Source organism: Calliopsis andreniformis, chromosome 3, assembly GCF_051401765.1.
Source record: "Calliopsis andreniformis isolate RMS-2024a chromosome 3, iyCalAndr_principal, whole genome shotgun sequence".
In the NCBI taxonomy this organism is placed as follows: domain Eukaryota; kingdom Metazoa; phylum Arthropoda; class Insecta; order Hymenoptera; family Andrenidae; genus Calliopsis; species Calliopsis andreniformis.
Window position 1 is genome coordinate 6,848,317 of NC_135064.1, and position 12,612 is coordinate 6,860,928.

At 36.8% G+C, this 12,612-nt stretch overlaps 1 protein-coding gene across 1 annotated transcript in view; it reads left to right on the forward strand.

Annotated features, from left to right (window-relative positions):
• Positions 1-3,098: 3,098 nt before the first annotated feature.
• Positions 3,099-12,612, forward strand: part of LOC143177016 (Fanconi anemia group J protein homolog) — a 71,942-nt gene continuing 62,428 nt past the window's right edge. The window contains exons 1-3 of the mRNA XM_076374742.1: positions 3,099-3,225; positions 3,456-4,005; positions 4,085-4,196. Of these exons, the coding sequence (XP_076230857.1) occupies positions 3,134-3,225; positions 3,456-4,005; positions 4,085-4,196 (754 nt within the window). The 5' untranslated portion in view covers positions 3,099-3,133. The remainder of the gene's footprint in view (positions 3,226-3,455; positions 4,006-4,084; positions 4,197-12,612) is intronic.

Sequence of the window (12,612 nt, forward strand, 5' to 3'; positions counted from 1 at the left end):
GTCCGGTGCTTTGTGACTCTCTGGAAGGGTGTTACACGCAATTTGCCACACTTTCCAGTAATGACTCGGTCCGACCCTTCGACATATTTTATGGGTATCATACTGGGTGTGCATAACTTACAACCCAGTGCCTGAATTCAAGAATTACGTGATCCTTCGTCGAGTGTAAAGCGGCTAGACACTGGGAAGGAGGAAGTAAATCACATTCTGTGATCGTAAAACTGTAAGACACTCAAGATTGAGGATACATTTATGGTCCATATATTGTATTCGATTCAGTTACATTATAGAAAGTCTGGGAAAGCTTGTCATATTGTTCAGATCCTGAGAAATATTATATTTATGCGATAATTAAGAGGAGTAATAACAAATAATTGATTTAGTATATATTATGTGTTTTATGATATTTATTTCCAATGAAAGCAGTGTGATCAAGAAATGATAGCAATCAAAATTATCTTCTAGATTATAAAATACTAATCTGTGGGAATTGTTGACAATCAATGAAAACAGGTGGCCTATTATGTTATTGGTCTAAGAGCCATCTACAGACTGAACAATCCTCCTTTTTCTATCTAATACATAAGGCGACAATTGATATACAGAAATCTGTTAAATCTGTAATAGACTTTTAGATTACTTGTGCATTTAAGCATAACTAGACTGCTGACTTTTACGCAAATTCATATTTTCATGAATGTGATTACAGAAATCGAACTTAGATACAGATCCTGTCCACCCTCAGAAAATAATATTATAACACGTGCCTACCTTAAAAGTTCTCCATATTTTCACAAATTATTAAATTTCTCATAAGTACCTAAACATCCGTAGTCTATTAATAATGATAATGTATAAGAATCAGAAGACCATGAAAAATGTTAAGAAAAGTTTTGTCTTGATACATGTTATCAGCTTGATATCAACTAGGATCTTATAAAATGTAGGTATTATAAGGAACTTCTTTCTAATTTTTCATACTTGCAACATGTATCTGTATCATCGATCTTATATCACGACAAGACTGGATTGTATAATTTAATTGACAGGCAAAGAAAGGCAAGGGAAAAGACAGCCGTTCAGGGAAGTATTCCTACCGCGCAGAGTGTTATCGTTAAGATATACATCATAACCGTGTGAAAACGCGAGGATTCCGTGGCAGAATTGTTCAGCGAGGATACGTGAGCTGAAACTGCTCACTGGGCTGAGTAATTTCATTCCACATACGTGACGAGCTGCTCCTCGGACGTCCTACGCTCGTGGCAATATGGAAACTGGTGCTGGTTGCACACGAGAAAGCGCTTCGAGTGCGTGGGAATTTTCAAATAATTTGATAAGGAGCGATGTCGCGGCGGGATGCTCCAGTGGTACCAGTGAGATTTCTTATTCCAGTCACATCGTCTTTCTACGGTTGGCTTTTAAATTTTGTGGCCCACCTTTGATGGGGGCCGCTTTCAAAGCTCCATGAGCACGACATCCACGTAAATCAGAAGTTTGATACGTTGGACCGACGAAAAGGCATAAATCACAACCAGAAATTATTCCTCACAAGGAGAATCTCTATTATGAAGGTCACCGAATAACTCTTCGAAGTTGAAATCGAGGGACTCGTCTGTTCCACCTGTCTGATCTTATTTGCGTTTAAAAATTATGTTTCCACAATGGGATCTGTTTGGAATACCGCTTTACGTAAATATTCGTTGCTAAAAGTAGTTTCATTTGATGAAAACGTATAGTGTACGTGTATTCCAAAATTTTCCTCAAATGTATAATTCAAATGAATTTTTATTAATAAAGGGATTTGAAAATCCTTTGAATTATATTTAATCCTCATTCATCCCTGATGTCTATTTGGCACTATTTTCAAGTTTCAAGATATGTTAATATGCTGCCTGTAAAAAAATTTACCTGTAACTTTCAGTTTTTTAATATAAAGTATATATACCTAGTATTTTAAATAGAAAAGTATGCGACGAAAAGGTGTGATAATATTTCTTACGAAAAGGGCCTTGTGAGTCAATTTGACACATATAATATTAACGAAATGGATAAGATGTGTTACGTTATTTTTGCCGAAAGAAGCTGTAAGTGATTTAAGAATATCCAAATTTAATATTTGGATTGGAGTTTGAATATACACACGAGATGTGTTTGAGTGCATAACAAGTGTGTACAAATTTTGAACGAAGAGTAGTAGTAAAAGATGGAGCGAAAATCACAATATGTACACTACGTCTTAAATTATCAACAGTAAAAGACAGAGCAAAAATAATCAATAACAGCAATAGAGAACGGAGCAAAATCAGTAGTTAGTCAACAAAATGATACTCTGGTCAATAAAATAATAGGTAAAATACATTTTGCTCCTCTCATTTTATTGATATTTAACCAGTGCCAATTTGTCACTCGAGGAACACATTGAGTTGAGGAAATGAGGGCCAAATAAGGGCTAAATTATTGATCACTATCTATATTTTTATAAGTGTAGGCAGCGAGCATCGGGAAAATTCGCAAGGTGTTAAGATTTAAATTCGGTACAACGAACAGCTGATCGAGGGGCGCGAACTTTCCCGCGCTGGTTGGGCACGAGAGAGCGAGCGAGCGTGTGTGTATGCGTGCGTGAGTGTCGTCTGTTGTGTATGTGTTTCATACGCCGCGAAGACGGTTGACAAGCTGTCGCACGTTAAATTCAAAATACATTTAGATACCTACAGGTACGTCTAGATCAGTCGAGAAAGTTCCATCGACATGACTTAAAGGGACGCGACGCTTGTTCTTGTTTCCTTCTTTCTGTACATCTATTTCCTGTATTTTCTGTCGCATGATTGTACTTCTCGTCGATTGTTCAAATAAAGAATAGATTCAAACAGTTTTATTCCTACATAAGTTATCGTAAAGTAAAATAAAACGCGCTGATTTTTGGATACTTAGTTTTATTATCTAATTGCAATGGATTATTTATATGGATATGCATTACCGCGAAAAATTCTCAACTATTATAATCGTGACACCGTAGTCACGTGTTTGTTCGATTAGTTGATCGCGAAGTCGCAATAATCTAATAAAAGATTTCCTCCTCGTATCTGACATTTAATTTCTTGATAGTAATGAAGTTTTGTAAAAATATAATTTAATGCTTGTAATTTATGTAATTTCTGGAGTGATTGGATTCACTATTTATATGCTGATTAAAATAAAAATTGAAGAGTGGCAAGAAAAATTAAGGTGTGTGATAATGTGTACGTGACAATCAGTAATAATTGAGGTTATGTTCTCCTTGAACACCTGTTAAAAACAACATTTTTTCGTTTAGTTCGCGTGTCATATAACAAATTTTATTTAAAATGCGTTTTGGAATTATAAATTCTTTTTTTAATGTTGAAAAGTGTATAATAATTACGTATAAAGTAGTATTTCATAAATTTTAAAGTAATTTCAAAAATTTGTCTTCACAGAATGAGCAAATTAAGCTTAAAGAGACACAGAATATCAAGTGAAGGATCTCAGTGTAAAGATGCGTCGCCAATAAGTTCAAATAGCATCATTGAAATATCGGACGATGAAAGCGAAGCTTCAGAAGTTCAAATTACATCAAATGATGATGAATTATCACCTCTATCTAAAGAATTCAATAAAGAAACACTGCATAAGTTTCAAGCATCTACAGATAGTATAGAAACAGATGAAGAAACAGAAGACCTAATATTTCCTTCAGGTTCAAAGGCTTCAAGTTCCATATTCAATTGGAATAAAATGAATCTAAACAAGCATAACTTTACTAATGATTCTGATTCTTCTGATGATATACATGATGAATCAAAGTTGTTTCACCACAAACAGGAGAAAAAATTTAAACCCTTTCATAACACTGGACTATCAGGTGAAATTGAATCTAAAGAACACACTGTGCCTGAAGTAACAATACAACATGAATTGTTAATATCAGGGATCAAAGTGAAGCTTCCAGTGAAACCGTACTCTTGTCAAATTGCTGTGATAAACAAGGTAAGAAATCATATACTTATATTTTAAAATTAACAGCCTAAGAATATTTTATAATAAACATTAGTGACAATATTTTTAGCTCATACAAGGTTGCGTAAAAAAAGAAAATTGTCTTCTGGAAAGTCCAACAGGAAGTGGAAAGACGCTAGCCCTACTGTGTGGTGTATTGGCATGGCACGACCAGCATTGTGGTGAGTAGAATTTACATGTCTTTATAAGCATTGAAACTAGTATGTAACGGCCAACTTCAGCATTAATCTATAATGATATTTTACAATATTAGTGTAGATTAATTTGATCACATTCATATAGCTGACAGTAATTACTCAGATTATTATACCTACCTATTTAAAGATAATTACTTTTATAAAGCGATCTATGTATCAGAAAATTTTTAATTTATTAAGTTCATTTCAAAGATAAAAAATTCCATTATTTAAAATTCTGATACTGATTTTTAATATCTAGAAAAACAAATGTTATATAGACTTCAAGACTCAATTTATCCTTGAAGTTATCTTGACGGCTTCTTCTGAAATGTAAAATCAGTTTCAAGTATCGAATTAGTAAGAAGGAAAGGGGCAAGGGTTTAATAGAGTAAATATCTAAAACAATCACGCTTGTAGACATCAAGCAAGTTTCAAAGTATTTTATTATGAAATCCTCAATGGGTTTGTTACTTCAAATCACTCAACCCATTAAAGTATTGAATGGTTTCACAAAACTAAGCATTTTTCTCTTTTTGTCTTGTTGTCAATGGTGTCGCATCGTGCTCTCTGTTCAGTTTTTTCCGTGATTTTGTGTCTGTCGCTCGTTAACCGGAAGCCACATCCTGAAAGTTACCGTCATTCTTGATCCGTGAGATTTTGGGATACCGTGCGAATTTTTGAAATTGGAACAAGTCTCCGGTTTATGGAAAGATACAGCCTGTCGGCTCTATTAAACTTTCACCAAGTTTCTCGACGTTTAGTCGTCAGAACTTTAAAAAGTCTTCCAAACAATTTCTTAGCGCGTGTCACGACGACGACGACGACGCTCGTTGCTCGTTGAAGGATGCAAAATGATCACGTCGGGCAATACGTACATTTAAATTGGCCGCCGACTCCGCTTCTGGGAAGTTTGCACGTCGCGTCGTTCTAAACTTTCGTGAAAGTTACCGCGATGGCCATCATCCCTGTAAATAACGGAGAAAATTTATTTTCGAAGACTGCTACGAAATGAGCTCAACAAGGTTGAAGCGTTGACCAAGTCAGTTTTCCTGCTCCAGGTTCTTACATTTTTTTGTGTCGACGAAGTGAATTGTCATTTGTGAATGTCTTATGTAATAACAACACTTAGCTGATATGGTGAAGTCACAAAATTTACAGTAACTCAACTTTTTATGTTTGGTATGAACAATATTTATGGATAAGTAGGAAGTTAAACTAAAAAATTGTGAGCATTCTGTACAAGTTATAAAAAATAATGGTCAGGGTTTTTATGGGTGAAAGTAGACTTCTGGATTGATAGACATTTGTACAAAAACGTTGCCGCAAAATTGTTTATAACAATGAATATAGTTGTCAATTCTTTTTTATATCAATGAATTTGACTTACCGAGTAGAGAAAGTTTAAAAGAAACCATGCGCCAGAATGCACTGTTTAGGCGTTATAAAATTGTTAACATGTATACAGGGATGAGACTCTGTAGCGCCGCTCGTTTACACAGAGCCTAACGCGTGCTTCACGCACACGGCCACACGCGGATTGCCCGCGCCATCCACTGCGAGCGCTGCGCAGCGTCCTATACTAGTAACGTTGTTATAAGTCCATAAAGAGATTAATAATATGTGATGATGTAACACCATATCAGTTGAGAATTAATTGTATGAGGACCTCCATGGGACCCCTACTTCAGAACCTGGTGAGTACATTTTTAAAACTTATTTGTTATCTTTTCTTATATTACTCTTACTAACTATACAAATGTAACTGTTTGGTCAATTTACTAACGACTGTCTGCAGCCAATTAAATTTCTGACATATTTATGGTAATACCGCATAAAACTACCAAACTAACACTAAAGCTATGAGCTTGACGGTATCATTGAGAATCTTTCCACGCAGTAGGTTTCTATAGTATGTATATAACTCGAATACTGACGTACAAAACAACAAGCGTATAATCAAGGACTTTTAGCCACGGAGATAAGAACGGCTAGGGAAAGACATTAAACAAGTTCTTTGTTGTCCTCTAACGGAGGCGTTCTCGACCGCCATATTAATTTAAGTTATTCAACCATCTCATTTGGCTCCCATTGCTTTTCGTGTCCTTCGTGGTAAGGTGCATGTCGCTAATTGGCCGCGATTCGCGCAATTTCTAAACAATTAGAGCCAACGATGCATATTGCTCGTTCGTGGCGGTACCAGTTCGCGAATGGCGCTGAAAGGGAGACGATACGTCCTTTTGGGGCGAACGCTCGACGGGGAGCGTAATTTTGCGGGGATTCCAAGTTCGATGTCGCAGTTATTATTTCACATTTGCATAATACTTTTGCCTCTTTTGTCGCAGTGGTTGCGCAACCGGAGGATAATAATTCTAGTTCGTGGATAGAAAGCTTTCTAGACTGTACTTTGGTTCCATTTTCGGTTTACATTGGGCGGTGTGCAAAACTTCGGTATATGGCACAATATAAGCATTATGCAAATCATGTATTAGTATTTCTTTAAACCACAGATTGATCTAAAATTTAGGATACATAATTTAATTTTAATACATGTTCTTGTTGTAACTCGTACTACTATCTATATTTTAAGGACGGAACCCTGATGATCTGTTCAAATTTGTATCAATCAAGTTCTAAATATATTTTTGATCTCCTAGGAAAGTAATATTACATAATTTTATTACGTTCGGTGTTAGACAGCCTAATCGTTCATCAGAAATAATTTTCCATTGTTTCTGAAATGAAATGTGTTTTTATTATTTCTTTATTACGCGAGATATCGAAAAGAGGATGTGTTAGATGACGAGTGTATAGAAACATTGAAGATTGAGATATAGCATTGAGGTTGTTTAATAAGCATAGTGACAAAATTACTTTCTTAAAAAATTTTAAATGTTAACGTCCATGTTAACGTTGAATTTTCGCTTTACGGTCACGTATTGCCTGTCCATCATCGGAAAGTAGATGGAAGAACCCAACCACCACGTCGTTCCGCTATCGGAATCACGGGATCCTCCCCACTTTCCTCTCCTTCCTTCTCCCCGATGACATCGTCCTTGTGGATTTGAAATTATTGAGCACGCGAAACCCTTTTTACGCTCTGAAGAATTGAATATTGTCCCGTGAAGGAAATCCTGGGATTAATTGGTGCCTTCCATAACGATGGCGTATCATTGCTAGTTGCAGGTTTCCTTCCTAGTTTCCTTTCTCCTCTGCTACACAGTACACTCAGTGTGAATGTTTTCTTGTTAAATATCAATATATTAATTGACAGTTTCTAGCTTGATCCAGTGGGTTCTACTTGGAAATTCGAAAAGATCTGTAGGAAATTGAAATAAGTTCATAATTCAATGAAAATGAGATAAATAAAATGACTTTTTAGTAATTCATTTTCACTTTCGGTTTGAGTTTACTGTAAATGGATAAAAGTAAGATAGACTCTAGGTACTTTTCCTTTGCAGAAATTAATCGATATTTCCATCTTAAGACAGTAGAGATGCATAAATATGATCAATAAGAGAGTTAGAGAAATAAAAGAATCTATTGCGGAGTACATGTAAATTTGACAGATGATGGTCTAATTTACTTAGTGTTTCGTGTTGTACGACACTTCATGGTTTCGGTATGCATACATAATTAGGCGAATAAACAGTATTAGGGTGTCTTGATTAGCGTTAGTCATGGTAACTACATTTTCTTTTTTTGTAGTTGTAATCCCTTTTATGTTTTAAACCTGACAACGTCACGCTCTGTTAGAGAGTCGAGTGGCACTGCTAGCCACCGAAGCTCTAAATTTCACGAAGAATAGAATAAATTAGGCCCTCGAGGAGAAATACGAAATTTCACGTGAAGTCGTTGAGTCTAATCGATTAATCTTCTCCCGTTAGTCGAGATTTCTTCTGTCTGAATTGTTTTACGTGCCATTTCTCTTCGTGAAAACCAAAGTCGTGACTCGACAGAGAACCTAGAAATGCAATTCAAGTTTTGATGGGTCGAGGTGACTTTTCTATAATTATATTTGTCTTGCTACTTTTGACGAGCCGTAAAACCTGTTTTCTTGCGGAGAGGCTTATTATTCTGAAGCACCTTGGAAATGCAATCAAACTTTTGCTTGATCACAAGATCCGGCGGTCTAGGAACAATGTTGATAATAATTAGAGGTTGGGCACGGTTCCTCGTAGTGAAAGTGCATGGTTAAAGCAATTTACTCAGTGAATTTGCATGGTTTGGTACTTATTAGAGAAAATCTAGGTTGAAGAATTGTAAGCTTCTCCTAATGTCTGTACATGTGTACGTACTTCTTGAACTCATTGGAGGACACCTAGTTCTATAAATGTGTCCTAAGGACAGAATAGCTTTTTTCAAAGTGTTAAAAGTAGAAACAGTCGTGAACTTAGTAGAGCAAATTTTTGGACTATCTGACTATATTTTAGACTCCAAATTTCCGTTTCGAGACCTTGGAATTCATCAAATAGTATTCAGTATGTGTAATCTTAAGATTACTATACCTATGTGTCCAAATCCTAACATGACTTCTATATAAACTATTCACGATCAATAGCTACCATTCAGGAAGTTTAAAAAATTGTCATGAAAATTATGAGTTACAGTAACTCCGCTGCCACGCTCAAAAAGCGAAACATGCTATTGTCCATAAGTATGTGGAGACTTAGTGCTCTCCGATTAAATTGTTCTTATCTTTACTCTAATAAACATCTTCCAATATAAATTGAATGTTATTTATTTCTAGAAAAACTAGTAAAAGTTACTTGACTAACAATGAACTTAAAATTATGCAGTGATCACCACAATCGCCCGATTTGAAGGGTGCTCTTTCGATCGAGGAATTGTGAAATGACATGGCTCATAACATACGAGACAAGTGCTCAAACTCGAAAGCGGTAGATTTACGGAAATGTTTAATCATTTTTATCAATTTACTGATACGATTTGTAACAGATAAGTTGTATTAATTTAAATATTGATAACGTTAATTAAAAGGCTTTTAGAGAGGCTTCGATTAAAATAAAGATATGAACATGTTCTATCTACAAACAAGTTCCATCAAATGTCCAAATACTCATAGGTGGTAGCGTACCTACTTTAAATTCAAATTTAGTGGTTTGTCAGGTCAAAATGACTTACGATCGACTCGTGTCCTCAACAGAAAGCATTAATCAGCGATCGTTGCAAACCTGAGGACGTGTCTCGTGCAATTACCGGGGAATCCACAGAACGGAATGGTTCCGCGGAAGAAGGCAAGCTCGTAATGCGTCGCGAGTTGGTGGAACATAGTCTGGGGGAGAAGGGGGTCGAGAGTCGTCCGTGGGGAATATAAATTTCGAAAGTTTATCGCGGAATCGCATGCCGGCTAATGTCACTTTATTACACTGACAGCGAAAGACGACGTCGACGAGTTCGAAATAACCAGCGACTTAAGCGGGCCCATTGTGCGCTTGGAAACTTGGTGGGTCGAAATAATTATTGGCGAACGGGGAATTCTGTATTGTGTACAGGGGCATCATCGACGTCGTCGTCGCCGTGAATCGTCTTTGCGCCTCGGCATGCAACGACTCGGTGCTAAATGTGCAGGCTGTGCGCTCTCTTCTGTGACGTTCAGACATTAATAACGCGACTTGATCCCTGGGCTTCACGCGACAGGTACCAACCGAGGGGTACCATCGTGCGAAAGGTACCATTGTCGAGTAGTTCCCAGAAACAGTCTAATCGTTTTTCTTAAGACTGACGTCGGTACTACAGTCGTAACAAAATCAATTGGCTACTCATTTTGGCTACTCTAGTTTTTTACTACGATATATTTTTATTTTATGTCAAACCTTAGTTGACTTAGATAGAAAGGGTGTTTAAAAAGAAAAGATAGAATGAAGGGATAAAAATTTAGTGGTAAAGTGTAGCAAGCAGTGTGGCAAAGAGAGATCTGTAGTCCTTTGATATTCACTTTGTCCTTAAAAATTGATTAACTGCATTTATTTTAGCTGTTCTAGGACATTTACTGTAGTTTGAAAGTGTCTGTTTGTTGTTTGAAGCCAAAATATAGATAATTTACATATAAAGATCGTTAAATGTAATCGTGGAAGTATAGTGAAAACGCTTACATTGAAACGAAGGAAAAAATGTCGTTGCTTCTAAAATTGAATATTTCACAGATAAAAGGTTTTGCCAGAATTTGTATTTGTAATTACGTACCTAATATTTTTGTATAGCTATGTTTCTTGATGGATCTTTATTTTAACTTTGAGATAATTTTTATGAAAATTGCAATCGAATTGCAAAGAATTAAAAAAAAAGTAGATTTTGGAAAAGGCTTAAAAAATGTGAATTAATACAAGCGAAGTATCAAATAGTTTTTATGCTAGTTTAACCAGTCTTTATATACAATTTAGTAATTTATTTTCCTCAGAATTGCAATCCCAATTAAGCGTACAGGTGCCAAAGTATTGCTAGTTAACTTTTAATCTATATTAACATAACGTCAACCTACGTTCATTTTAAGTTAATACTCTTTGGTTTTTTGCGTTAATAAACTCTGCATGTATTACATTATTTCACGTTCAAATTTTGGGCATAATCATTGCTACTTAAAATCTCATGTTATTGATTTCATTAATCAGTTTAGCCGAGAAAAAGGCTTATTCAGACAGTATCATCATTAAGGTTTGCGGATATTAAGAACACTCTGGTATCTAATACTAGCAAAGCACCGAGCCCCAAACGAGAAATCGGTTTCGATCTAACGTTACCTCGTGCGATTCGCGTAAAGACAAGAAAGACTGGGAACCAAAGAGAAAGGGAGAAAGAAACGACGAACGGTAGTTGAGGAATGGTGCAGGGCTACCCGCAGAGCACGCTACTTGCTGTGGCAGCTTCACGAAGGAAAGACAAAGGAGTACCCATGCTTTCATCCATGCCGACATTAAGGTACCTACTGTATACGCCCTTTTGGGACACAATAAGGTCTGCATGCGGGTCCAACGGATCTCACGTCTTCTACGTACGCATACGGCTTTCTTCACAATGAGAATATCTCTCCCTCTTTCTCTCTCGACTTCCCCTGCTCTGTACTATCCTCCTCCTCCTTTCTTCTCTCTTCTTGTCTCTCTATCGTTCAATCTCTCTTTTCTGCCTCTTGCCCTCTTTTTGTTCCTTTTCGATTTTTCTCTTTGCTTTGTGCGTCTTCCTTTGCTTTTCGAACTTGTGCGGTTCTTTTTTTTGTTGTAACTGTTGCCATCCTTCTCTCTCTCTCTCTCTCCCCCTCTCCCTCTTCCTCTATCTTGAAACATCTCCTTTGGGTCTATTGTATCTTCCATTTTGGAACATTGAGGAGAATTGATTGAATTTTGCTCCTATCGAATTCTTAGAGTGCGACAAATTGTCGATTCTCTTCATCTAATTTCTAATAGAATCTACTATCCTGATCCTGAGTCATCTACAGTTATCGGGTTAATAAGTTCACAAGTTACATATGAGAATCATATTGTTTTTCACAAAGACTTATATGTTGTAAACGAAAAGTAAACATAATTAGGTCGGAGTACTTTTTGACAAGTACAGGTTTCGACTAATAGAATCTGGTGCATAGAAAAGCAATAGATTCTAGGAAAAAGAACAGATCTTAAGTTCTGAAAGATTTAAAGGGATTTCGACGATTCCCAATGCCCTCGATCTCAACCTGCTCACAGGATAGCCTCACTTTACAATATTTAAGAGTTATGTAAGAGTGTATGTAGCTATTGATCGATAATAGGATGCAGAACCCTCAAGCGGGAGCAAAAGGTCCGTGGACAGGTCTTGCCAGTCCCGGATGGTCCCGAGTGGACGCGGAAGATAAGGGACCCCCCAAAGGTATGGCGTGCGCCGCCGGTTCCCAACCAGTCCTGAACTCCTCTCTCGGGTGGTCCTTAACGTTCTCGGGCTCCTCTGTGCCCCTTCCCCTTACACGATCCCCTCTTTCTCTTTTCCGCGGTCTCCTTTCCTCTCGTCGCGCATCCTTCGATTGACGATTCGCCGTCGGTTTCCGCGGACTGCTCATCTGCTCTTTTAGGTTAGCCTTCGGTTCCTCCACTGAAAACTTTGGTTTTCACGCTTCTTCTGAATCGATATAGTTCTAGCGAAACCACAGTATTGTTAGAGGGGTGTTCAGATATCTAAAATCAGAAATTAAATACAAGAGGAACTGGAAGGTAGGTGACGGAATTCTTGGTCGTGTTTGTTTCTGTCTTCTGATGTTTATGGCCTTAAAGTATAGTAGAGCCTAGGTATCGAACTAATAGAGAAGACTGATTGAGTGAGGGAATTTTTGGGTGATAGAATAATTCTTTTTCTGATATTAACCTTCATTCATGCAAGTACGTATCAACAGAGTTGATAATTTGTGTAATAT